Raw genomic sequence first — 26700 nt, forward strand, 5'->3', positions numbered from 1 at the left:
CCGCTCTGAGCCCGGGCTGTCAAGGAGCAAGTCACCCACTCATTAGAAGACCTGACACCCCCACCATTTACAGTACAAAAACGAGGAGGTGACGAGCCGGGCAGGGCGGGGGGGACCCCAGGTTCACCGGGGCCTTTTCCAGCCAGCTGCCTTCCACCCCCTCGCGCTGCTTTGTTATATCTACGGCGATGACGAAATCCTGCGTGGAGGGGCCCCAATCCTGCCTAGGTCCCACTGAAAAGAAGGAGCGAGTGGGGCAGGTTCGGGGAGAAGAGTCCAGTGAGGAAGCACCAGCTGCCTGAGCAAACGCAGAGACCCCCCTCCCGACCCCACAACCGGCTCCTCTCCGGCGCCCCCTACAGTCATTAGCTGGAGACACCTGGGTCTCGGGCGTGTCTCCCTGGATGGGAGCGAGGCTCCCTATGCTCCGCCCCCTCCATTGAAACTCCGCCCCCAAGAGGAGGCTATACAACCAAACCACACCCCCTCCCCGGCCAGCTCCTATTTGACGGAGGGAGTCCGCTCGATGCCGTACTTGAGGAGGTGGCTGAGGTCCGTGAGGGTGTGCTGGCTGCCCAGCGTGGGGGCCCGCGGGGGCCCGGCGTGCCGGCTGTACACCCCCGGGTTTTCCGCGCTGTTGAACGTGTGGTTCCTCTTGAGGTGGGCGGCCGCCTTGCTGGCCGCGTTGTTGCTGTTGAAATTCAGCTTGTCGGGGTTCCAGGGGCTGCTGTCGGCGTAGTCCCCGGCCTCCCCGCTCGGCGCCGACACCACCCGGCGCCGGTCCGGGCTGTCGTGCGGCGTGACGGGGAACTCGCCGCAGGAGCTCCTGCCCAAGCCGGGCCGGTGGGAAGGGGGCGGCTGCTGCTGGCCCCTCGGCCCCTCGCCCCGCTCCCGCGCCCCGCTCACCGGCAGGTAGTGCATGTCCACGGAGGAGTCGCTCGCCTCGTCCTCCAGCTCTTGGTCCATGAGCATGGAGTGGCAGATGGGGATGCCGCGCCCGGCCCGGAGGTGGTGGGGCACCTGGGCGTGGCTGGAGTGCAGCAGGATGACGGAGGAGCCTGCGCAGGGCGGCTCGCGGATGGAGGCGTTGATGAGATTGTGGCTGTGCTCCCAGCTGCAGTTCTTGAGGTTGCCGGGGCAGCGCTTCTGCTGCAGGGGGGTCTGCTCGGGGGTGGGCAGCACCCCCGCGTCCAGGTCGTGCTGGCTGACCTTGATGAGCCCCTTAGGCCAGCCGTTCTGCATCAGCGGGGCCAGGAGGTTCTCGGGCTGGCCCCCGCGGGCGCGGCGCTCGCCCAGCCGGCTGACGCTCACCACCGACTCGCTGTGCGCCAGGATGGTCTCTTTGTCCTTGCGGCGCGCCAGCTCCTTGCGGTCTCGGTGCCCGATGAACCAGCACACGCTGAAGCCGGAGATCACCGCCCCGATGACGAAGGCAGCCACGGAGGAGATCACCAGCAGATTCACGGAGACCAGCCCGTCTGGCTCCTCCACGAAGCTCTCGGTCACCAGTCCTAGGGGGAAGGAGGAGCGGGTGAGCGTGCGGGGAGCGGGCACAGCCAGAGCCAGGCTGCCTGGCATGTTGGCACCGTGCGTCCACCCTGTGCGTCCAGCAATCAGAGTGTCCAAAGGGCGGAGCACGGCTCACACCAGGGTCACAGTGCCAGCTGGGATCTGGCAGCGTGAGCTTCCCCACAGCCACGGCTGGCTCGAACTTTTGACCGCCCCAAGCAAAAAAAAAAAAAAAAAGCAGCACCGGTCCGCCGAAACAACCCCCCCCAGTGCCGTGCCGCTGAAACAACCCCCCCGAGCGTCGCCCTGCCCCGCTCCGCCGAAACAAACAAACAAAAAAACCTCGAGCGCTGCCCTGCTGAACCAAAAAAAACCCTCCGAGCGCCGCCCCGCCACCCCAAGATTGGCCGCCCCTTACCAGGTGCCGCCCCAAGCACGTGTTTGGTCGGCTGGTGCCTGGAGCCGGCCCTGCCCACAGCAGTGCCCTGCCCAGGCCAGCTGCTTGTCCTACCCCGTGAGTTCCCCATGGTAGCTCCCTCCTCCCCCGCCCCCCGCCAGCGAGCACGGGAGCACTTACCCTCACACTCCCCGAGGTGCGAGGTGCTGCCTCCGGCGATGTCCTGTTCGAACACAGCCCTGCGGGATGGCCACGAGGAAGGAAGGGATCAGTCAGAGGGAGGAAACAGGCCAAGACTGTGGTGCTACCTGGGACTCGAGCATGGCTACTGCCCGGGGGGGTGGGGATGCCATGCTGAGAGAGGCCAGCTCAGTGCTGGCTGTGTGCTTCCTGCTCCGGGAACCAAACGGGGTCCGGCTGGGTCAGCAATCGGGTTGGAGACAGCAAACCCAGAGCCCGAAGGGGAGGGCACTCTCCCATCTGAGCCAATGCAGGGCACAGTGTTGGGGTGGGGTTGGGAATAGGAGGGGGGCTGACTTCACCCCTGCAGGCAGTGCAGACCCCAGTGTAGTGCTAGAGGGCGCTGTGTCACGGGGGCCCCTGCAGTCGGTGGTGCTAGGGGCCCTGGGCTGGGCTGCTGGGAGGCCCCGTGGCAGCTGACACGTGGAACCAAGTCTGGTCATTACAGATCCCGGGACATTTCTGCACCAAGGCCAGGAGCCAGCCCCAGTGCCCTGGCCCGATTCCTGCGGAGGAGGGAATTCCATCCTCCACCCCCCTCCCCTGCCCCAGTGACGCCCAATGGAAATGACACACCCCTGGGGGGAGGGTTGGGGGGCTTAGCACGGGCTGGGCCGGGGAACGCAGCAGCAGAAGGTTGGATGGGAACAAAGGGCTCAGTGCTCCCAGGGGATGGGAGATGCTCGGTGGATGGTCCCCCATCAGTGCTCCGGGTCTCAATAGGTCCCACTGGCAAATCCCTTCCCCCTCCGAAATCTGGGGCTTGGTCCGTGGAGCTCCCCGGGAGGGAGCTACTCCCCAGTGCACCCTGAGGGGCTGCTGGCCTCTGAGCATCTCTCCTTTATCCCCGGACGCCTAGCAAGGGGCAGGGACACGGGGTCTCCGGAAGGGACAGGGCTGAGATGCTGCACAAGGAAGAAGATCCCAGGATCCTTTCAGCAGCAGAACTCCGGGCAAAACCTCTCACCTGGGCACCGAATTCCCGCCCCGCCTGGTGGAGATCACGGGGCTTGGGTGTGAGATGAGTTTGCTGGTTCTCAGCCCAGCTGTCAGTAAGGTTGCAGCGTAAACCCCACCTGTGCAATCAGTGGTGCCTCAGGCTGGCTGGCTCAGCAGAGAGGCCAAAGACGCAGGGAGCTGCCCCTCCAGATCGGGGTGGAGGCTCATCCCACAGCCTGGGCTGCCCCAGCTCTGCACAGGTCCCCGGTCTCTAGGGCTGTTAACCCAGCACCACCTGCAGCAGCCAACTCCCATCGAGGTGGCTCCCCATCCCCATCCCTGGAGGGGTCCTCGCTGGCCAGCCTTACCTGGTGCTCGTTTCCAGGAAGATGCAGGAGCCCTCGGGGGTCCAGCCGCAGTAGGGGTCCCGGCTCCCGAGGCAGTTCCTGAAACCCGGCAGGAAAGGGGGGCTGGTTAGAGAAGTCCATGGTGGATCGCGGGCGCCTGGTCCGCAGTCAAGGTGGGACAGTTCACTGGTGGGGGATTTCACACCTACTGGGCCAAATCTATCCCTGATGTAGGCCCCTTGGAGCCAGCGAGGTCACATGGCAAAGATATTATTGGCTCACGGGCCCTATGTAAACCTGGATGTGACTCGTGAGAAGGCTGCAGCTGGGGCAGCAAAGAAGCCGTGCTGACTACTAATAATGAAGGAATACGGGCTGGCATGTATACAGGCAGTATGGGCCGGCCAGGATCTCAGGACGCCTGGGTTCTCGTCCCAGCTCTGCTACAGGGGAACCTGGGGCAAGCCACTTCCTCTGTTTCCCTTCCCATCTTTTGTGTTGTCTGTGAGCAGGGACTGTCTCTCGCTCTACGCACAGCGCCTGGCACAACGGGGCCCAGATCTCTGGTGAGGGGTCCAGATGCAGCCGCGTACAAAGAATAACCTCCAAAAAGCTCCATTACACAGCCCAGCGCTCCCAAGATAGGAGGCGGCCGCATTAATGCCCGGGTTACCTCAATCCAGCGCCCTCGTGCGTCTGCGTTGTGGTCCCGTCTTTAAGGATCACACGCTATTTTTAACCCAGGGTCCCCTGCTTCATTCAGCTCTCGGTCAACTCTCAGCTCCAGGGGACGGAGGGCACGTCTGCTCAGGTGGGCAGCTGGCCATCGACCGAGCTGGAGCTGATGGCAGGGAAGGGGCCCAGAATACCGCTGGAGGCCCCCTCTTGCCCACCCTATGCAGCAGAGCCCGGGAGCTGATGGACAAAGGCTGCAGCTGGAGGTTGGGAGAAATCCCCCCCACACACACATCTGGTTGATCCTTCAGTGGTGGTTGTCCTGGAAAAATCCCACGCTGCCCTGGGCTCAGTCCCTTCCCAGCAGCCAAAACTTTAATTTGCCAGGGGGCAGGTATTAAGCCGAGACATTCTGAATAACTGCGTCTCGGGCTCTGATAATGAGGCAGGGGAATGTGGTGGGCAAGGACGCGGGCACCAGCCCTCGGGCCCCACCACGTGTGACGGATGGCATTACTTGCGGGGCAGCTTGGCTCCTACAAGGGGAACTTGCCCTCCCCCCGAACCACAGTCCTGGGACAGCGGGGACCAGAGATGGGGAAAAGGCTCTGGGGCAGAGCCAGGGTGATCCCACGTTGCGGGAGGGTGGGTTTGAACCCCTCCTGCCCCCGATGTTATGTTCATGCCCCCACCCCAAAGAGAAAGGTATAGCCAGACTGAACCCCCAAACCAGTGCTGTCGCCACCTTCTCAGGGGGTTCAATGCAAAACCAGGAAGAAGTTTGTGTGTTGCGGGGGAGGCGTACTAGACGGAAACCCCGCCCACAACCCCAAACCCCGCCCATTCACAACCCCATGCCACTGAGCCGTGGTGGCAAGAGCTGAGAACGAGAAACTCACTTCATGCAGCCCGAGTGCTGCTGGCATCGGGCAGTGGGCACCCTCACCACACACGGGGGGAAGGCCAGCAGCAAGGACCCCGTGGCTTTGTCCAGCTCCATGCCCAAGAGCTTCCTTTCGTCCTCGTTGTCTCGGCCGCACCTGCAGGCAGACCCGGGGGAAATCTCAGTCCGCCCCACGTCCCAGAGGAGAGTCCACCCGCCCTGAACCTGGGCTGCCACTGTGTGGAGTGGCCAGCGTGTGACTGGGACTGGTTCCCAAGAGGGCACGGGGCGGAGGGGCCTTTTGCATCCTTCCCAACGGACAGAGAACAGCACCAAAGCCCCACGCTCCTCCCCCCACCTCTGAGAAAGTGCCAAGTCAGGCAAGGAAACTGAGGTCCTTTTGTGGTGCAGGAGATGGGTGGGGGTCCCTCGATGGACCGTGAGGAGGGATTCACTCTGCGTCGCTGTCAGGAAGGCCTGAGACCCGGGGACTGATTGCCCTGCGTTGGGTGGACATGGAGGGGAAGGGGCACAAAACGTGAACTTAGGGTGACCTGAGGTCCCGATTTTATAGGGACAGTCCCGATATTTGGGGCTTTGTCTTATATAGGCTTCTATTACCCCCCACCCCCGTCCCGATTTTTCACACTTGCTATCTGGTCACCCTATGTGAATTCAGAGTGCGTGTGGGAATCGGACCCCCTCAGAATCCAACTTCTGCACCAGGGCCTGAGAATTACATGGGAGACCGTGACAGAGACCTGCCCGGGCAGGTCTAGTACCCGTGTCGCACCATCGGCTCACTCGTTCACCACGGGGGGGTAGGGGGCACGTGTGAAGTCTTTGCTGAAAGCTAAGAACTCGCCGATCGTCAGGGCGAGATGTTTGGAGAGGAAGCCGTGGGAGAGAGATGTAACATGGAGGAGATTTAGCTTTGAAGTGAAGCTTGTCTGACGGAATCAGCCGCCCTGAGTTTACTGTCTCAGGCCTGAGGATTTACAAAGACTCAAGTACTCCAAGAAAAGTCTCGGCCTAGGGGACCCCCCGTGGCAAGAGACAAGAGTCTGTAACTGCAGGAGAAGAGAGGGCCCAAGATTTTATCCTTTGCGGCGGCGTCACGCTAGCTCCCAGCTTTCTGGGCTGGACAAGTGCTGCACGGACTGATCGTTTGGGTGAGAAATACACCTCTACCCTGATATAACACGACCCGATATACCATGAATTCGGATATAACGCGGTAAAGCAGTGCTCCGGGGGGGCGGGGCTGCGCACTCCGGCGGATCAAAGCAAGTTCGATATAACGCGGTTTCTCCTATACCGCGGTAAGATTTTTTGGCTCCCGAGGACAGCGTTCTATCGAGGTAGAGGTGTACCTTGTTAGACAGGAAAGCAGCGTGTTAATAAGTATAGACTGTAGACTGGGTTTTAGGTTTTTCTTACGTTTCCAAAACCTTGTACTTGCTGCTCTTTGAGTCTCTGTCTCAAGCTCTGTGCAATACACTTCACTTTGGGTTTGCTACAGACACGTCTACACGCCTTGCGCTGAGGAGAGGGCAGAGCCGAGATGAAACCAGTACCTTGGGGTGCGCTGCGGGTGCCCAGACGCAAGGGAGTGGGCACTCCAGTGCACATGGGTGGGAGCTGGGGAGTGTAACACCGGATAATTGGGGAGCGTTTCCCCGGGTGGGCACAGACAAGGCTGCTGTGAGAAAGCCGCTGTGACTCACCTGAGTATCCCAGGGACTCGGATCCATCTGTCCAGGTGCTTACCCCATGCCCATCCCCGTGGGATTTCCCGTTCTCTGACTGGCACCTCTGTGTCCCCAAAGCCCAAACCCCTCCATCCTGTTTAACTTCATTCCCAGCCCCTGGGCGCCATCGTTCCGAGAGCGCTAGCCACGCCCAGGCCGTGTCCGCGCCTACCTGCCGGGGTGGTAGGTCTCAAACTCCTCCAGGAGCAGGCTCTGGCTCCCGGCGCTGACGGCTGAGGGGCTGGCACTGATGTTGGGCTTGATCAGGAACTTGAGGACGGTGCCGGTGTTGGAGCCCAGGAAGACCACAGTGCAATTGCCCCAGGGCCCCGCCGCACTGTCCACCACAATTTTACGGAGCTGATACCTGCAGAGCAGGGGATGGAAGAGGGGTCGCTCGTTATTGTTCATGACGGCTGAAGTTCAGGAGAAGCCCCAGAGAAGATGTGATGCCATCAGGTGTGGGGGAGCAGGGCAGGAGGACGGGGAGATGCGGTAGTGTCCCGGGGTTAACACACCTAGCGTGGATCGGACTCTCTGTAGCTAGAAAAGACCTGCTGACTTACCACTTACTGCCCTCCTGCTAGTGTGTATGGGAAATCTATGTCCCCACCCAAACCCAACCCACATCGCAACCAGAATCCACCTAGATCCTCATGAGAACCCAACCCAGATCCCAAACTGATCCAGATCCTAACCAGAACCCAACCCAGATCCCCAACCAGAACCCACCCAGATCTCCATGAGAACCCAATCCAGATCCCAAACTGATCCAGATCCTAACCAGAACCCAACCCAGATCCCCATGAGAACACAATCCAGATCCCCATGAGAACACAATCCAGATCCCAAACGGAACCTGAAGAAACGACAGTCCAAGAAGACGTACACACATCTACACACCCACCCACACCTACACACACGCACACCCCAGGGATCCATGCACACGCCAGAAGCCCGTGCACCATACACCCAGAACAGAAATGCACCGATCCTACATGCATTCCGGACACAATCCCTCTCCACGCACAGGGACATCCCTGCTTCCACACATTTACACACTTGCACATCACGTGTGGGCACAGACACCCCTGCACCACTCCAATGGCTTCCTTGCTATGGGACATACATCCACACAGCTCCAGGCCCAGCCAGCCAGACCCCCAAGAAAGGCCCCCGGAGGCCGAGCTAAGGCCAGGCAGAGGAGAGGAAGAGATTTCGGTGGGTATCACAACCTCTGCAGAAAGCTGCAGCTAAAACAAGAGGCTCCTTGTCCCTTTCCCCACCCCCTCAAAAGGGTCAATTAGAATAAGTTTTCTGTTGTCTCATTACAGCTGTAATTATCAGCACCAATGAGCTCCGGCTGTTTTGCATTTTCACAGCACTGGTACCATGGGGTGAGGATTGGGAAGCACTCCACTCCCCACCTCCTCCTGCTCCCTCCCGCCGGCGCGCCATCGGGGCCCGGCTGGCGACCGCATACCCCCTGGCCCGTGCACTTGTCCCCGTCCCTCCCGCCGCCCGCATATGCACCCCCAGACGGGCGGTGCAAGCTCCCCACCTCACTTCCCCTTTCAACACCTCGAATCCCAGCGAGTGATGCATCTGCCCATCAACACGAGCCCCCAGAGCCTCTGGTTGGGAGCTTCTGGCTTGAGAGCCAGGGAGTGATGCTTGATTAATTCCACATAAAACAGCAATTAAGGCAGATTTAATTAGAATGAGGCAATCTCGGCAGCAAAGTTTAGAAGATTTATCAACCCTCTTGGTGCACTCAATCCTCGCACAGGCACATGCGCGTGCACACACACACACACACAAGTGCACATGTAACACCCACCCACTCACAAATGCACATTTACACACCGGTACGCATATTTGCAAGAGCATGCGTACACACACAAGTGCATGTGTACACCCATGTGCATACAAGTATACTTGTCCACGTGGCCACACGCTCACGACTGCACACAAGTGGACACGTACACACATACACACACAAAGTGTACATGTACACACACAAGTATATATGCATATGTGTACACACACTCAAGTGCACATGTACACGCACAACTGTAGACATATACTTGCAAGTGCACATGTACGCACACACGTCCACACTCACAAGTGCACACATACACATGCATACACCCACTCACAAGGGCACATGTGTACATACAGAAGGGCTCAGTGGTTTGAGCATTGGCCTGCTAAACCCAGGGGCTTCAAGGAGTTCAATCCTTGAGGGGGCTATTTAGGGATCTGGGGCAAAATCTATCTGGGGATTGGTCCTGCTTTGAGCAGGGAGTTAGACTCAATGATCTCCGGAGGTCCCTTCCAACCCTGATATTGCATGCATGCATTTACACACTCACAAATGCACATGTTCACACACACCCTTCATATAATTTATCTTCCTCTAGCGGAAATCATAGAATCATAGGATCTCAGGGTTGGAAGGGATCTCAAGAGGTCATCTAGTCCAACCCCCTGCTCAAAGCAGGACCAATTCCCAACTAAATCATCCCAGCCAGGGCTTTATCAAGCCGGGCCTTAAAAACCTCCAAGGAAGGAGATTCCACCACCTCCCTAGGGAACCCATTCCAGTGCTTCACCACCCTCCTAGTGAAATAGTGTTTCCTAATATCCAACCTAGACCTCCCCCCCTGCAACTTGAGACCATTGCTCCTTGTTCTGTCATCTGCCACCACTGAGAACAGCCGAGCTCCATCCTCTTTGGAACCCCCTTTCAGGTAGTTGAAAGCAGCTATCAAATCCCCCCTCATTCTTCTCTTCTGCAGACTAAATAAGCCCAGTTCCCTCAGCCTCTCCTCATAAGTTATGTGCCCCAGCCCCCTAATCATTTTCGTTGCCCTCCGCTGGACTCTCTCCTATTTGTCAACATCCCTTCTGTAGTGGGGGGCACAAAACTGGACGCAATATTCCAGATGTGGCCTCGCCAGTGCCGAATAGAGGGGAATAATCACTTCCCTCAATCTGCTGGCAGTGCTCCTACTAATGCAGCCCAATATGCCATTAGCCTTCCTGGCAACAAGGGCACACTGCTGACTCATATCCAGCGTCTCGTCCACTGTAATCCCCAGGTCCTTTTCCTCAGAACTGCCGCTTAGCCAGTCGGCCCCCAGCCTGTAGCGGTGCATGGGATTCTTCTGTCCTAAGTGCAGGACTCTGCACTTGTCCTTGCTAAACCTCATCAGATTTCTTTTGGCCCAATCCTCTAATTTGTCTAGGTCCCTCTGTATCCTATCCCTACCCTCCAGCGTATCTACCTCTCCCCTCAGCTTAGTGTCATCCGTGAGGGTACAATCCCTCCCATCCTCCAGATCATTAATGAAGATATTGAACACAACCGGCCCCAGGACCGACCCAGTCAGCTCCAGGCAGCTGAGACAGGGGAACGAAGGGGGAATCCAGTCCTGCCTAACATTCAATCCGAGCACCCTAAACCCCAGCCCAGCCACGCCTGTTGGCTTCCTGCTCCTGGCTGAGCGGGCGGGTCTCTCACCGAGTCATGCTGCGGATGATCCACGGGGCGTGGCCCAGGGAGGGCACCGACTCGTCCATCAGGGGATGCGTCTTCACGAAGTTGAGGATCTCGTCCGGGAAGGAACTGGAGGAGTTATAGCGCATGCCGGGGGCTGCGCAGCACCCGGGCCTGGGGGCAGAGGGGGAGGCAAGGGCTGAGCGGCACGTGTCTCCCCACCTCCCGCCCGCCAACCTCGGCCCCTCCCACCCCTGTGTGTCCCTCCCAGAGGGTGCAGCTGCCAGCAGTGCCCCGGGGGAGCAGGAAGCGGGGCGGGGGGGGGGGGGGGCGACCCCACCTACTTGAGCAGGGGCGTGACCAACGGATCACGAACGGATCGTTCCCGCTGTCGCCCCCCTAACCCCTGGGCAGGGGCAGGTCCCGAACCCTCGGTCTGACTGCATGGGCCACATGTGACTCTTGTGTAGTCAGAGCTGGAGGTGGGGGCGGTGAGGGGGACGCTCTAAGACTCAGGGCCATGGGGGAGGGGGTGATACACTAAGACACAGGGCCTCCGGTGGGGGATGGGGTGGCAACCCAGGACTTGGGTGGGGAGGGGTGACATCTCAGGACCCAGGATGGACACCCCAGGACATGGGGACCAGGGTGGGGAAAGGACACTCCAGGACAGAAGATGGGGAAGGGGAGGGACCCCCCCAGGACACAGCACCCAGGCTGGGGGAGTGGAAGGACCCCCAGGACCCAGGACAGGGGAGGTACCCCCCAGGACACAGCGCCCAGGCTGGGGGAGTGGAAGGACCCCCAGGAACCAGGACAGGGGAGGGACCCCTGAGGACACAGAACCCAGGGTGGGGGAGTGGAAGGACCCCCAGGACAGGGGAGGGACCCCCGAGGACACAGGGCCCAGGGTGGGGGAGTGGAAGGACCCCCAGGACAGGGGAGGGACCCCCCAGGACACAGGGCCCAGGGTGGGGGAGTGGAAGGACCCCCGGGACAGGGGAGGGACCCCTGAGGACACAGAACCCAGGGTGGGGGAGTGGAAGGACCCCCAGGACAGGGGAGGGACCCCCGAGGACACAGGGCCCATGGTGGGGGAGTGGAAGGACCCCCGGGACAGGGGAGGGACCCCCCCAGGACACAGCACCCAGGCTGGGGGAGTGGAAGGACCCCCAGGACCCAGGACAGGGGAGGGACCCCCCAGGACACAGGGCCCAGGGTGGGGGAGGGTTGATAACTGGCCATGCTCCCTGTATGGGGCGCGATGCTGCGGGGTCCTGGCGATACACACGGGCCGTTGCCCAGGGCGCGGGCCGTCCACTCACCGCGGCTTCGGCACCAGCTCCTCCGGCACAGGGGTCCAGATGGACTCGGGGGATTTCTGCTCCCGGAAGCGCCCCTCAAAGACAGACGCCACCTGTGCCATGTCAAAGGCGCAGACCGCTGAGCCGGGGATGCTGCAGAGACACGGGGGCCATGAGAACCTTGTCTTTGGTGTCCCGTCGGTTCTTGTCTGGGGTCGGGGCTGAGTTCTGCTTTGACTCTGTGCTGATCCTTTGGTGGGTTCTGTTTGGGATCTAGCACCGCGTGGGATCTGGTTTGGTGTCTAGGCCCAGCTCTGTTTGGGATCCATTTGGGGTGGGGTTCTGCTTGGGATCTGGTTTGGTGTTTGGGCTTGATTCCGTTCAGATTTGGTTTGGTTTCTGAGTCTGGTTTTGCTTGAGATCTGAGCCAGGTTCTGTTTGGGAGCCAGTTTAGGTTGAGCTCTGGTTGGGATTTGTCTTGATGTAGATTTGTTTGGAAACTGGGCTGGGTTCTGTCTGGGATCCAGTCTGGAGCCTGGGCCGGGTCCTGTCTGGGATCCAGTCTGGGCTGGGTTCTGTCGGGGATCCAGTCTGGAGCCTGGGCCGGGTCCTGTCTGGGATCCAGTCTGGGTTGGGTCCTGTCTGGGATCCAGTCTGGAGCCTGGGCCGGGTCCTGTCTGGGATCCAGTCTGGGCTGGGTTCTGTCTGGGATCCAGTCTGGAGCCTGGGCCGGGTTCTGTCTGGGATCCAGTCTGGGCTGGGTTCTGTCTGGGATCCAGTCTGGAGCCTGGGCCGGGTTCTGTCTGGGATCCAGTCTGGGCTGGGTCCTGTCTGGGATCCAGTCTGGAGCCTGGGCCGGGTTCTGTCTGGGATCCACTCTGGGCCGGGTCCTGTCTGGGATCCAGTCTGGAGTCTGGGCCGGGTCCTGTCTGGGATCCAGTCTGGGCTGGATCCTGTCTGGGATCCAGTCTGGAGCCTGGGCCGGGTTCTGTCTGGGATCCAGTCTGGGCCGGGTCCTGTCTGGGATCCAGTCTGGAGCCTGGGCCGGGTTCTGTCTGGGATCCAGTCTGGGCCGGGTCCTGTTTGGGATCCAGTCTGGAGCCTGGGCCGGGTTCTGTCTGGGATCCAGTCTGCAGCCTGGGCCGGGTTCTCTGCCCAGCTACTTAGCTCCCAGTCCCACAGAGCAGCATCCTCACCCCTCGGGGGACCCCTGGCCTGTCCCCGTCCATGGCTGGCACCTACATCAATGTGGCGGCAGGAGCTGGGGAGGTCTCTGCAGCCGGCACGGCCCAGGGTGCTAACAGGGCTCTGACAGGCGGGGGCTGCTCTCCCAGGCAGACGTGGCCGCTGGTGATACAGCCCTGCAGTGACGTCACCGCCCCGGGAGGGCAGGTGTGACGAGCAGCGAGTGAAAGGGACAAACCAGAGGTGCCCAAATCCTGGAGGGGGCCGAGCTGCCTGCCCCTCTTGGTGGCTACTGCCAAGGCTCGGGGGCAGGTGGGGGTGTGTGGGAGGGCTGGACTGCGTGGCTCAGACAGCAGGAGCAGGGGAGGGAAGCCTTCAGAGCAGCCAAAAGGCAGAGAAAAACCCATTCTCTGCCCACTGCCCACCCTGGGCGGCTCTCGCCATGGCAGATTTGTTACCAAAGCTACCGCCTGACCTGAAGAGCTGGGACCCCCCACTGCACAATCAGCCCTCGCCCCCTGGCCCTGGACTCAACGGGCAGCGCATACCAATCGCCCGCAGCCGTCAGGGCTGTTCCCGGGCCTGTGACGGGAGATGCCCTGGCCTCCCCGGAGAAGCTGGGGGGTGGGGACGTCTGGATTTTTTTCCCTGCCGCCCCTGTGGGTTTGCATATAATCCCAGCCATGGAATTTATCCCCAGTGGGTGAAACTGATGTCTCCGTGGGTTCCCATGGTGCCGCGTGGCAGGAGGATCCCAGGGGGCTGGGCTAGGGAGCGGACAGGATTTCTATCCAGAGGTGGTAGCCATAGGCGCCGACTCTGTGGGTTCTCCGGGGCTGGAGCACCCACCGGCAGCTCCCCATCAGCTTCCCCCCGCCTCCCCGCACCTCCTGCCAGCCGGGGGGCTGCCGATCAACGCCTCCCCCTCCCTCCGCAATCAGCTGTTTCACGGCGTGCAGGAGGCTCGGGGGGGGAGGAGCGAGGATGCAGTGCACTGGGGGCAGAGGGTGGAATTGGGCGAGAAGAGGCGAGGTCGGGGTGGAGCGGGGGCAGGAAGAGGCAGGACGGGGCCTTGGGGGAAGGGGTGGAATGGGGGCGGGGCCTGGGACAGAGCCAGGAGTCGAGCACCACCCCGGCACTTTGGAAGGTTTTGAACTGGGTCAGGAACTCAAGGGCACAAGATCGGACCTGAGAGGAGCTTCAACCTCCCACCTGACCTGGTGTGAAATATGCACGGTGACCCCCTAAATCACCCAAAGCCCATTGCACGGCTGGTGGATGGGAGGGACAGTCTGGGCTAGTGCCAGGAGCACCTCACGATGGGCCTGATCTAGTGCCAGTGCCAGGCAATGGGAGTCTTTGAGCTCTGGATCAGGCCCGAAGCCGGGTGTGCAGGCGTTTTCCCTGAGGCGCAGCGGCCTCTCAGCGAGGCTGCATGGAGAATCTGCTGCGGGGGTGCGGTGGGGGGTGGTGTTTGTTGCAGACCTGATCCCAAGCCGAATGGAACGAATGCAAAGACTCCCACTGACGTCAACGGCCTTGGATCTGGCCCTCAGGGCTCGTGCAGGGTGTGTGCACAAGTACATGTGCGAGGTGTGCACGCTGTGCACGTGCAGAGACGGCGAGTGGAAATCCAGAAGGGAGGACGGACTGATCCGCGCCCGATTGGGTCAGGACGTCGGGGTTCTCTGCAGACGTCCCGTTGCAGCCACAGGCCCAGCGCTGAGCTCCGCTAGCCTGTGGGAGCTTTGCCCGGGCAGACTGCAGGATTGGGTCCCCAAGCTGGCCGGGGCAGACGCCTGCTCCTTTGGGAAGGCGGCGCTGACGTCAGCTGGGGGCGAAATGAGCTAAGGGGAGAGCCCCCCAGCTGGACATGGTGCACAGGGCCCCTCCCTTCCCCGTGGCTGAGGAGGACCGACCTGTTGGAGGGCGTGGAGAAGACCGCCAGCACCACGGGCCGCCCGTCCAGGTACAGGATGTCTGTCACCGACTGGATGACGTTGAAGTAGAAGTGCGAGTCCCCCGGCACGGAGCAGTTGAGCCGGGCCTTGAGGAAGGACGTCCACTGCTTCTCCAGCACGCGCTGCGAGCCGCCCTGGTCGTTCTTACACACCCGGGCCACCCGGGCCACCACCACCTGCAGCCGGGATGGGAGCGTCACGGGGAGGAGGCACCCACCCCCGCCACCCTCCCAGAAGAGAGGGATTGAGCTTTGGGGGGCGGAGCGTGGCTAACTCACATGCAGCGGTCTCTGTGCACACCCCCCCCGTCACAGCCTGGCCTGAAAATGCTCCTGTGGGTGGATCTTCTGTCCAACCCATCCCCAGGTCCCAGGCCAGTCTTTAAGGCCTGGCACGGGGACGGCAGTTTCCCTTCTCTGGTGGCGCATGGATGCCAGCACCCAGGATCTGCAGAGCTGCGGGCACACGGGGGGAAGCTGCCCCTCCAGTCTGGCCTGCAAACGGGAAGCCAGAATGGTGTCAGCGCCCTTTCGCTCGTGGCTCGGGGTCCACAGCCCCCCTGACTCCAGCTCCAACAGACCCACTGGAGATCAGGGCCCTTGGCAGGTCTCCCCACCCACCCGGCAGCCTCACTCCCCGAGGGCGCCCTGGACATTCCCTGCCTGGCTCTACTTCGTTACAGAACTCCCCCACCTGTCTGGAACAGCCCCAGGGCGAACGCCCCACCCTCCCAGGCTGCAGCCTGTCCTCCACATCTGATCAGAACCTGCCTCCGCAGACAGGCGCTGGGGCCCCGTGGAGAGACAGCAGGGCGGAGCAGGGCACGGGACTGGGACTTAGGAGACTTGGGACCTATTCCCTGCTGCGCCACTGACCAGCTGGGTGACCGTAGGCAAGTCATTTCCCCTCTCTGTGCCTCTCCTTCCCCTGCCTTTGTCTGGCTCGCCTGCTTACACAGTATGTGCTTTGGGACAGGGATTGTCTCGTGTGTGTCTGTGCAGCGCCTTGCACAGTGGGGCCCTGATCTCAGCTGGAGCAGGGACGTCTCTCCCTGTGTGTCTGTGCAGCGCCTTGCACAGCGGGGCCCTGATCTCAGCTGGAGCAGGGACGTCTCTCCCTGTGTGTCTGTGCAGCGCCTTGCACAGTGGGGCCCTGATCTCAGCTGGAGCAGGGACATCTCTCCCTGTGTGTCTGTGCAGCGCCTTGCACAGTGGGGCCCTGATCTCAGCTGGAGCAGGGACGTCTCTCCCTATGTGTCTGTGCAGCGCCTTGCACAGCGGGGCCCTGATCTCAGCTGGAGCAGGGACGTCTCTCCCTGTGTGTCTGTGCAGCGCCTTGCACAGCGGGGCCCTGATCTCAGCTGGAGCAGGGACGTCTCTCCCTGTGTGTCTGTGCAGCGCCTTGCACAGCGGGGCCCCGATCTCAGCTGGAGCAGGGACATCTCTCCCTGTGTGTCTGTGCAGCGCCTTGCACAGTGGGGCCCTGATCTCAGCTGGGGCAGGGATTGTCTCCTCCTGTGAGTCTGTGCAGCGCCTTGCACAGTGGGGCCCCGATCTCAGCTGGAGCAGGGACGTCTCTCCCTGTGTGTCTGTGCAGCGCCTTGCACAGTGGGGCCCCGATCTCAGCTGGAGCAGGGACGTCTCTCCCTGTGTGTCTGTGCAGCGCCTTGCACAGTGGGGCCCTGATCTCAGCTGGAGCAGGGACATCTCTCCCTGTGTGTCTGTGCAGCGCCTTGCACAGTGGGGCCCTGATCTCAGCTGGGGCAGGAACTGTCTCCTCCTGTGTCTGTGCAGCGCCTTGCACAATAGGACCCGTGTGCTGCTTTGAAACTAAGGCAATTCTCCCAGTACTTTGCCCTGTAAATTCATATCCACTGGTCAGAAGCATCCACTGCCCACAGAGCCATCGGTCGTCCATGTGCTCCCCGAGGCCTGTGATCGCCATTCTCCACCCCAGCCTGTCCCCAAGGCTTCCCCTAGGGAAGTGAAGGAGCAGAGCAGAAGCCGGCTGGGCGGCCCTGCCCCTGGAGAGCGCTGGCTGCATCTGGGCCACGCAGCTCGGGAAGGCGCCTCACCTTCTCCAGGTAGTTAAACTCCATGGCGATCTCCCGGAAGAAGAAATAGACGTGGCTCTTCCACTCCACAGCATGGACAAAGTAGGGCTCTGGCGGGAGAAGGGCAAACGCAAGGGGGTCAGGGTCTAGCCACAGGAAGCGGGGAGGGGGGCGGGGGGAACCGGATGAGAGCCAGCAGGGTGTGTTCCCTGCGGGGCACCCTCACCCTGAGACAGGGCCGGGCGTGAGCGGCCCGGGAGCAGCGTAGGGGGAGCGGCTACGGGACCCTCCAAGATGAGTAAATTTCTAAGGCAGCCGGTAACTCAGCCCCCACATCAGATCCAGCTTGGTCCCCAGGAGAGAACGTTCTCCCCCTCCCCCACCCCTCTGGGAATGGCCTCTGGGCCTCTGCGGGGACGGGAAACCACCTTTGAACCACTTGGAGTCATGCTTGACGGTGCGCAGAGTCGGGCTATCCCCCAGGCTCCGGTAGATCACCGTGTCGATTGCCAGGAAATCCGTCACCGTGGCCGTGAACAGCATCCCGCCTGCCAAGGAGAGAGCGGAAATAAATAGATCGATAGATATTGGGGTGATAGATATTGGGGTGTGTATGTAAATAGATAGACAGATAGATGTGTGTGGGGATAGATAGATAGGATGTATGGGGATAGACAGATAGATAGATAGATATTGGGGTATGTATGGGGATAGATAGATAGATAGAGGGGGTGTATGGGGATAGATCGATCGATCTGTATGGGGATAGATGTGTATGGGGATAGATAGATAGGTAGATAGATAGATAGATAGATAGAGGGGGTGGATGGGGATAGATAGATAGATAGATAGATAGATAGGGGGGTGGATGGGGATAGATAGATAGATAGATAGATAGATAGATAGATAGATAGATAGAGGGGGTGGATGGGGATAGATAGATAGATAGATAGATAGAGGGGGTGGATGGGGATAGATAGATAGATAGATAGATAGATAGATAGATGGGGTGGATGGGGATAGATAGATAGATAGATAGATAGATAGATAGATAGATAGATAGATAGATAGATAGAGGGGGTGGATGGGGATAAATAGATAGATAGATAGATAGATAGATGGGGTGGATGGGGATAGATAGATAGATAGATAGATAGATAGATAGATAGATAGATATTGGGGTGTATGGGGATAGATAGATAGATATTGGGGTGTATGGGGATAGACAGATAGATATAGATAGATAATGAGAGAGAAAAGGTGGGCGACGTGATATCTTTTATTGGACCAACGTCTGTTGGTGCAAGAGAAGCTGCCGAGCGACAGCGAGCTGAAGACGAGCTCTGTGTAGCTCAAAAGCTCGTCTCTTTCACGAACAGACGTTGGTCCAATAACAGATATGACCTCACCCACCTTGTCTCTCTCATATCCTGGGACCAACACGGCTACAACAACACTGCAAGACAGACAGACAGATAGATAAATGGATATTTATTGGAGCAGACGGATAAAATGACAAAAGGAAAATAAGCAAAAGAAAAAATGAACAAAAGAAAGAAAGAAGGACAAAAATCAAAAAGACAACGAACCCCCAAATTTGGCACGTTGTTCCCCGGCCAGGCGGGCTCACTGCAGGGAGCCCCCCTCTGCCCCCCACCCGCCCAAGAGCAGGGAGCAGGCCGGGCGGTACTGACCCGTGAAGAGGGCGACATTGGCATGTTTGGGGTCGTAGGGGCACCGGGCCATGCCGCTGATGCTGTCTCCAATGGGCTCCAAGGTGTCCATCTAAGGAGAGGAAGAGAGGTGGTAAGTTCGCACCGGGGCCTGACAGCTCCCAGCCTCCCCACACTCGCCCACAGACAGCAAACTCAGCGGGCGGCTAAAGCAAGGCCCCTAAATCCACAACCAGATACCTCATTGAGTGACTGGCCTGTCGGGGTGCCGAGTGCCACAGCTCCTACTGGCTGCCAGGAGAGTGCCACCGCGCTGGGTGCTGGGCACACATACAGCCCCAGCCTCAAAGACCTTACAGATTAAATGGGCAAGGGAGGGGAAACTGAGGCACAGCGAGGGGAAATGACTTGCCCAAGGTCGCACCCCAGAGATGGCCAGGCTGCCTATCACACAGCCCCATCCCTCTTGGCTTCAGGAGGTTCCCCAGACTCCTGCCCCATCAGCACGGTGCCGTCAGACCCACACCTGAGCTGGGGCCACTCTCTACTTTAGGTGCCACCCGCTTAGGATTCCCACCACGGACGCCTCCTTGGCTTCTCCCTGGAACATGCTGCTCCCTGGCCCCTCGTGTCCTGCTCTGCTGTGCCAGGGGATGACAGCAGCACGGGTCAGTGTCATCTGTTCCCATCAATACTGGATAAACTGTGACTCTTTGCCTTGCGCCCTGCTTCACCGCTCCCTCCCGGGCTCTCCGTAGCCCGGCCTCCTCCGCGCCGGGCCGGGACCTTCCCCATAGCCCGGCCTCCTTCGCCCTGGGCTGGGACCTTCACCATAGCCCAGCCTCCTCCGCGCCGGGCCGGGATCTTCACCATAGCCCGTCCTCCTCCGCCCTGGGCTGGGATCTTCACCATAGCCCGGCCTCCTCCGCCCTGGGCCGGGACCTTCACCGTGGCCCGGCCTCCTCCGCCCTGGGCCGGGATCTTCACCGTAGTCCGGCCTCCTCCACGCCGGGCCGGGACCTTCTCCATAGCCCGGCCTCCTTCACTCTGGGCCGGGATCTTCACCGTGGCCTGGCCTCCTCCGCCCTGGGCTGGGATCTTCACCATAGCCCGGCTTCCTCCACACCAGGCCGGGACTGTCTCCATAGCCCGGCCTCCTCCGTGCCGGGCCTTCACCGAAGCCCAGCCTCCTCCGCTCCAGGCCGGGACCTTCTCCATAGCCCGGCCTCCTTCGCACCGGGCCGGGATCTTCACCATAGCCCGGCCTCCTTTGCGCTGGGCTGGGACCTTCACCGTAGCCCGGCCTCCTTCGCGCTGGGCCGGGACCTTTACAGAGCTGGCACCAATCAGCAGGGACAGCCCCCGTGGGGGGATGCAGAGATCCGGGCCTGATGGGGGAATGTCCCCAGTGCACTGTGCCCCAGGCTGCACCTGCTGCCTTGTGCTGCCCCATTGACACTCTCCCCCCAGCTCTGCTCCATTCCAGAAGCTTGCCCCAAGCAACCCGGGCAGTTCCCCTGGGGCTGGGCCGCTGGGACTGCCCCTTGGTCCCCAGGGCGAGGGGGCTGCACTGGGTGCTCCCGCCCTGCACTTTGCCCGCCCCCGCTGCCCGCGGTGAGGAGCATAAGGAAAGCAGCCCCGGGAGGAACAGAGCACTGCATGCCCAGAGGGGAGAGTCCCCAGGCAAGGCAGGGGGGTCAGGGAAAGACACTTGCACAGTCAGCGATTAAATGACACTGAGACCCACAAATGCTACACAGGGGCCCATGCTACACATGTGGGACCCCGCCCATGGGAACATACTCTCTATATATGTTACATGTCCATACGATGCCTACATGCTACGCATGGGCCCGCACGACATACACACCACACGCCACCCACCGGAACACGTACATGGGACACACACGCTCCACTCCATGCTAAACACATGAGCACATGCCACATACACACGCTCGTGACTCACATGGGACACACCCCACCCACGTGCGCAAGTGCCGAACACGGGCAGATGTTGCGCCCCCTGCCCCCAACACACACACGTGCGCCCCGTCCCGTGGGTAGACCCCGAAGGCCGCGTTCTCCGTCCCCGGCTGGGCTGGGCTGGGCTGGGCTGGGCTGGGCGGGGCGGGGCGGGGGTGACTCACGCTGTAGTTGGCGCAGATGGGGTTGAAGGCGTTGGTCCCACACACGAAGAGCGTGCTCTCGTTCGTCACCAGCAGCACCTTGACGAAGTTCCGGCACTCTGCCTGGAGAGGAGAGGGGAGGGGGGTCAGAGCCAGCGGCCGCGCTCAGCGCACTGGGATTACGCTGTGGGGGAGGGAGTTGGTGTGTCGACCCTGCTCCAGTGCTTGTGGGAGAAGTGTGGGGTCCGACATACCTGGGCCACAAGGATGGGAGTGGCCACCTGAAGCCGGAGCCGGCCAAAGTGGAGGCAATCAAGGCCTTGCCCGCCCCCCAGACTAAGAAGCAGGTCCAGGCTTTCATTGGGATGGCGGGGTACTACCGGAGGTTTGTGCCCCACTTTAGCTCCTTGGCAGCCCCCCTCACGGAGCTGTGTCGAAAGGGAAAGCAGGACAAGGTGGTCTGGACCGAGCAGTGCCAGAGGGCTCTCTGTGCGCTGAAGGGGGCACTTATCCAGGGCCCGGTGCCGGTAAACCCGGATTTTAACAAACCCTTCCTGGTGTTCACCGACGCCTCGGACACAGGGCTGGGGATGGTCCCGATGCAAACTGATACTAAGGGGGAGAGACACCCCATTGGGTACCTGAGCAAGAAGCTGCTGCCCCGGGAGCAGCACTATGCGGCCATAGAGAAGCAATGCCTGGCCATGGTGTGGGCCCTTAAAAAACTACAGCCATATCTATTTGGGCGGCGCTTCACCGTGTGCACCGACCATTCGCCCCTATGTGGCTGCACCAAATGAAAGGGGCTAATGCCAAGCTGCTGAGGTGGGCCCTGCTCCTCCAGGGGTATGACATGGAGGTGGTCCGTGTGAGGGGGAGTGCCAATGTTATAGCGGATGCTTTATCGTGGGGTGGGGACCCTGAACTTCCCCAGGTCACTGGTTAAATGACCCTGCTCCGTTCAGCCTCGAAGGGGGGGAGAGATGTGACGAAGTGGGGGGTTTTCTTGTTTTCTGTGGAGTTTCAATGGTTTGCATGCGGAGGGGGTGGGACTCAGTTTCCCTGGGTGTTACTGGTTTAACGAGGTGAGGGGAGAGGGAGTGTGTTTTGCAGAGGCCCGGAGAGAGGACGTGGGGACCCAGCCGGTGGCCGGGAGGATGGATACCCCAGCAACCGGTGACCTGGCGACCTGGTGACCCAGAGGCCCAGCTGAGGAGACGCAGCCGGTTCTGGACAGTGGGAGGACAATGGGGTGCAGAGTGAGGACCCAGTGACCTAACCAGCTGGTTCCAGCCAGAGGAGAGAAGCAGGAGAGGAGGCCCCGGTTTACGACCCTGTTTACCTGGAGAGAAGACAATGGACAGAGGCGGGGCCTGGGGCAGGGGATCTCGGATGCCCAGCTGCGAGCAGGGGGGCGGCTCTGGGCTGGAGAGGGGAAGCAGGCAGAGCCCACCTGGATGCAGAGAGACTGGGATGTGCTGGGCTGAGGGAGGCCAGGCCTGAGGGTCAGAGAGTTTCCTGTGCTGTGTTCAACTCTCAATAAACCCTTCTGTTTCATGCTGGCTGAGAGTTACTCCAGTCTAGAGAACAGGGTTGCATCAACCCCTTCGGGGGTGGAGGCCCCGGGGGTCCAGAGCGAGTGGACTCCCTGAGGGGGCCCACGGCAGAGACAGATGTGCTAAGGCTCAGAGAGGTGCGGATCCAGGAGGTGGAGGGGCCAGACCCCGAGAGAGAGTGGACCCCCGAGAAGGGCTGTCTCACTAAAAGGGGCCACCCCCCACGGACCGCACGGGGCCAAGAGTGGGCACGATCTGTGAGTCCGTGACAGTTGGGAAACATTGCTCTGGGCCAGCCTGAGACGACGGGGCCGTTCCTGCTCGTAGAACTCATGGGCGCGGGGTGGGGGCCTGGTAATGGGGAGCAGAATTTGGCTTCATGCACCCAGCTGGCCAACCTGTGGGCTGGTTCGGCCACCTTGACGCATGCTGGGCCCAGCACCGTGCCATGGGCTGAGGACCACACCAGGCACCCATCTCAGTACATCAGGGAAAGCGCAACCTTCAAAGGACATGGTCAGGGAGCCTCGCCCCACATATGGTAAAGGTAAAGAAATACATCTCTCTTTGTCACCATGCACCCCTGTATCCATCCATCCCCCTATCTACCCATCCACCCATCTAATCAATCTATCCATCCATCCCCATTCATCCCTATTAATCCAGCCATCCACCCATCTATCCACCCCCTGTATCCATCCATCCTATCTACCCAGCCACCCATCTAATCTATCAATCCATCCATTCATCTATCCACCCCATCCCTCCATCCATCCGCCCCATGTATCCATCCATCCATCCCCATTCATCCCTATCCATCCACCCATCTATCCACCCCCTGTATCCATCCATCCTATCTACCCACCCACCCATCTAATCTATCTATCCATCCATCCCCATTCATCTGTAGCTATTTAGCCATCCACCCATCTATCCACCCCATGCATCCCCCTACATCCACCCCCATGCATTCCTACCTAGCTAGCTATCCATGCTCCTCTATCTATCAATCTCTTTATCTATCTATCCCTCCCTTCACTTGCATCCCCATCTATCCATCTCCATGCACACCCTCTATGAAATCCACCTCTCTCTAAGCAAACCCCTCTATCTAGTCATCTAGCTAGAAATGTTTCCCTGTTGCTTTTGTTTTTAAATCTAGGTTAGAACAGTTTTCTGTTTCTATTTAAAACGCTCTGGAGGGTTTGCACTGAGAACACTGCAGCGTGACTGGGCTAGTGCCTGGGAACCCAGACATCCCACTAGTTAAAGGCTTCGCTTAGTTTCATTGTCCAATTGGAGGAAAATGCCAAAAGGGGACAATATGCATGCACAGAGGCAACAAAGAGGTGTTAAAAATCCATCCAGCCTTAATCATCTTCGATGCTGTTGGCTGCCCAGGTGAGGGAATGATTTTGAATGCCGGATTTGTAACCTGACAGCGGCCCTTTTAACCTTGCACAGAGACATCAGTGGCTGGATACAGATGGGCTCCTCCAGCCGGCTCCAGGTGCCGCTCCAGATGGCAGGGTGGACACAAACAGAAGGGCTGCAAGTTTAGGGGCAGATGGCCACCTGCACACCCCACAGTTGGCCCTCGTGAACCAAAGCGCCAGGAACGAGGCCTTCAAAAGTGTGCAGTGGGGGAAAAAAAAAAAAAAAAGAATCCAACCAAGCACCTTAAAGCTTCATTTTTCCAGGCCTGCTAGGAAACCATGGAAACACACATTCATGTGCTTTGATTGGGAAACAAAGAGAGGCCGAAAACCTGTGAAGCTGCCTGGGCAGAAAGACAAGACGTGAGCAAGGGCAGGGGTGGATGGAAACCACTGAAAATGCTTCTGCAAAGCTCAGAGGTGCGGGAGAGGCCGGGGGTGTGCCTGTGCGAGGCTCAAGAACCGGCCAGGGGTTCGAGGTTATTGTTGATGAGGGTTCCCACATTTGCAAGGAATAAAAACTGGTCCTGGTTTGGGGATGGGGTGGGGGATGGGGAGGGCAACCGTCCTTTAAACCCTCACTAGTCAGGCTCAAAAATTTAAAAAACCTCAGATCAACAGAAATGGATAATTAACCAAAAAAACCCACCAGCAATTGTTAAAAAAATTAAGAAGTCAAATTTCCCCAGCAGCCTCAGAGCCCCAATCCCAGCTGCTTTGTAACCAGGGCTGGAGAAGCTGAAAATGAAACTGACTAGGAAGAGCCATGAAACTGACGAGCCTGTTTTCCTCCTCCCCAGGAGCCCATTGGTTGTTGGAACCCTCTCTGTGTTTGGAGCTGGGACTCCAAATGTCCCATGGATAAGACGAGGAGGGAGTTTATCAAAGGCAGAAAGGGAAGTGCCCATCCCCCACTGAACGTCTAGGGGAGTTGGGTGCTTAGCTCCCATTTATGCCTTTTGAAAACCCCTCCCCCAAGTCGGGCAAAATGTCCACACCTGGGTGCCTAGAGTTAGGTGCTTGAAGTTGGATTTTCAAACAGGACTGGGACCCTGAGATAACCATGTAAATAACAGCGCTGGATTCTCACAGGCGCCCATCGGATTGAGTTAGGGAGGGAGGCAGGAGTGAAGGGTGATATGGGACTGGAAAGGGGGGTTGAAAGAGAACACACTGTAGGGAGAGGAGTGGGAAAGAAGAATGGGAATTGGGGGTGGGGGGGGGCGCTGCTGATCAGCCAAAACTTCCACTGCACAGATGCTGCAGGTATTCTGTACCACCGAAATCGAGGCCACTTGTAGTGAGGTGTCTAGGTATGGATTTGCGGCTACGGGCTCATGGAACTGGGAACTCAAATGCCACGGGAATTCAGTGGGAACCGGGTGCCAAATTCCATTAGGTTCTCTTGAAAATCCCACTCTCAGACCCCCCAAGTCTGAAAACGTTGACCTCCGATGGTTTAGGAAGATTGTGGGTCAGATTCTCCGGTCCCTTACACTGGTGTCGATCTGGAGTAATTCTTTGGGTGTGAACAGTTCCACTCCCAATTCAGACTGGTGTAAGCGGGCTCAGAGTCTGGCCCTCAGATGTTTAACGGGTCAGCGCCCCTTCAGCTAATGCCGATTTATTCCACTTCCTGGCTGTAATGGTGAGCCAGAGGTCCTGCTGGCCCGGGTTCTGATCCAGCGGGGCACCGGGCCGCCACTCCCTGGGGAGCCTGGTGCTCTGCCTTTTTCAGCCTGAAGAGGCATTAATGGAATCTGGAAATTGGATTTCTCACCGATTATGAGATGTGTCTGTTCTGATCAACAGACCAGAAATAATTAATTACAAAGCCAATTATACTAGCATCTAATAAATCACATTTGACACAAATGTTTGCAGGGAGTTAAAAGGCAGAGAGTATGACAAACGCAGCTCACGGTGGGGCCCACGCCGACCACCCCACAGCGAGCGGGAAGGCAAAGGGGGGAGCTGGCCAGAGAGCTGGAGCACCAAACAAGGCCACTGTGCTCAGTGGATAGTTGTGGGAGTGGGTGTATTGGCAGTAGTGAGCTGGGGTGTGGATCCCGGTGCACCCCCACGCTGGGAGCATGAATCCTGGCACCAGCGTGCAAAGCATGGCGCCGCTATTTGGAGTGATGGCAAGCAACTTGGGAGTCCTAGCCTGAGAGGAGTGGGGGGCAGAGAGCTGGGGCAATGTGCAGGGGATATACCACTTCCCCCCTAACCTCCGCCCCTGCAGGCCAGGCAGCGGGGCGGGCCGCACCCTTACCTCATGCTTCCCCTTCATCCGGCAGATGCTGATGTCGTGTGGGTTCGACCCCCACGTCAATTTCTGGGTATAAAAGCAACAAGGAACTCAAGTCAAACTCAGGTGAGCAAAAGGTCCAGATTTCCTTCAGCCATAGCTGCAGCTGCTCCCCCTGCACCGAGTTAGCCCCATCCCGCCATAGCCATCAGCGAGATGAGTTGGCTGGGTCTCAGCTCCCTGCATTTGGCGCATTGCTGGGAGCTGCATGAGCATCTCTATGCACAGAGGGAAGAGACTGGCCTGGGCATGCTGCCCCCTGCGTGCCAGTGGTGGCCTGAGGGGCTGGGCTGGCATCTGTACCTCGGACACCTGCCCAGGGCTTCTAATTGCTAGGAGCCCTTGGGACCGTGTGACCTACTCCTGGAGCTGCCTGGAGAGATCCCGCGCTCAGGCTCCCACTCGAAGGCAGCGGCTTCGCTCTGAGCCCATGAATAAGTGAGGCTGGTCCCTGGCGGAAGCATGGGGAGCCAGCCCCCGGGGTTAGCAGTGCCTGGGAGAGACCTGCAGTGCTGCCAAGGCCCGGCACTTACCCGTTGGTAGCGCATCTCGCTGGCTGTGGCAGGCTCCAGGCTCACCCGGTACAGGTTATCCCTGGTGGGAGAGAAGGGGGGCAGGCGCCTGAGAGAGTGCTGGCCATGGGGGTGAATGTTATATACAGCCCTACACAACCCACACGCACACAAAACACTCCCCAACCCACACTGCCAGCCCCCATCACACATCCCCCAAAACATCTCCAACCTCTCCCTACCAACCTACCCACTCATAACACACGTCCCTGAATCACCCCCAAAACCTCCCCCATATGCACCCCAATTCATTCCCAACCCCCCCACGAACCTACACACT

The 26700-nt window shown here is 59.5% G+C and overlaps 1 protein-coding gene across 2 annotated transcripts in view; it reads right to left on the reverse strand.

Annotated features, from left to right (window-relative positions):
• Window positions 1–365: 365 nt before the first annotated feature.
• SEMA6B (semaphorin 6B) overlaps window positions 366–26700 on the reverse strand; it is an 89745-nt gene continuing 63410 nt past the window's right edge. For both annotated transcript variants that reach the window (XM_065578435.1, XM_005281181.4), the window contains exons 4-17: window positions 26382–26442; window positions 25813–25875; window positions 20567–20668; window positions 18441–18531; window positions 17175–17294; window positions 16768–16856; window positions 14652–14869; window positions 11569–11700; window positions 10268–10417; window positions 6914–7108; window positions 5007–5147; window positions 3454–3531; window positions 2087–2145; window positions 366–1511 (exon numbers count right to left, since the gene is read on the reverse strand). In XM_065578435.1, coding sequence (XP_065434507.1) covers window positions 502–1511; window positions 2087–2145; window positions 3454–3531; window positions 5007–5147; window positions 6914–7108; window positions 10268–10417; window positions 11569–11700; window positions 14652–14869; window positions 16768–16856; window positions 17175–17294; window positions 18441–18531; window positions 20567–20668; window positions 25813–25875; window positions 26382–26442 — 2509 coding nt within the window. In that variant the 3' untranslated portion in view covers window positions 366–501. The remainder of the gene's footprint in view (window positions 1512–2086; window positions 2146–3453; window positions 3532–5006; window positions 5148–6913; window positions 7109–10267; window positions 10418–11568; window positions 11701–14651; window positions 14870–16767; window positions 16857–17174; window positions 17295–18440; window positions 18532–20566; window positions 20669–25812; window positions 25876–26381; window positions 26443–26700) is intronic.

The sequence above is a fragment of the Chrysemys picta genome, chromosome 25 (assembly GCF_011386835.1).
Source record: "Chrysemys picta bellii isolate R12L10 chromosome 25, ASM1138683v2, whole genome shotgun sequence".
Lineage (NCBI taxonomy): Eukaryota > Metazoa > Chordata > Testudines > Emydidae > Chrysemys > Chrysemys picta.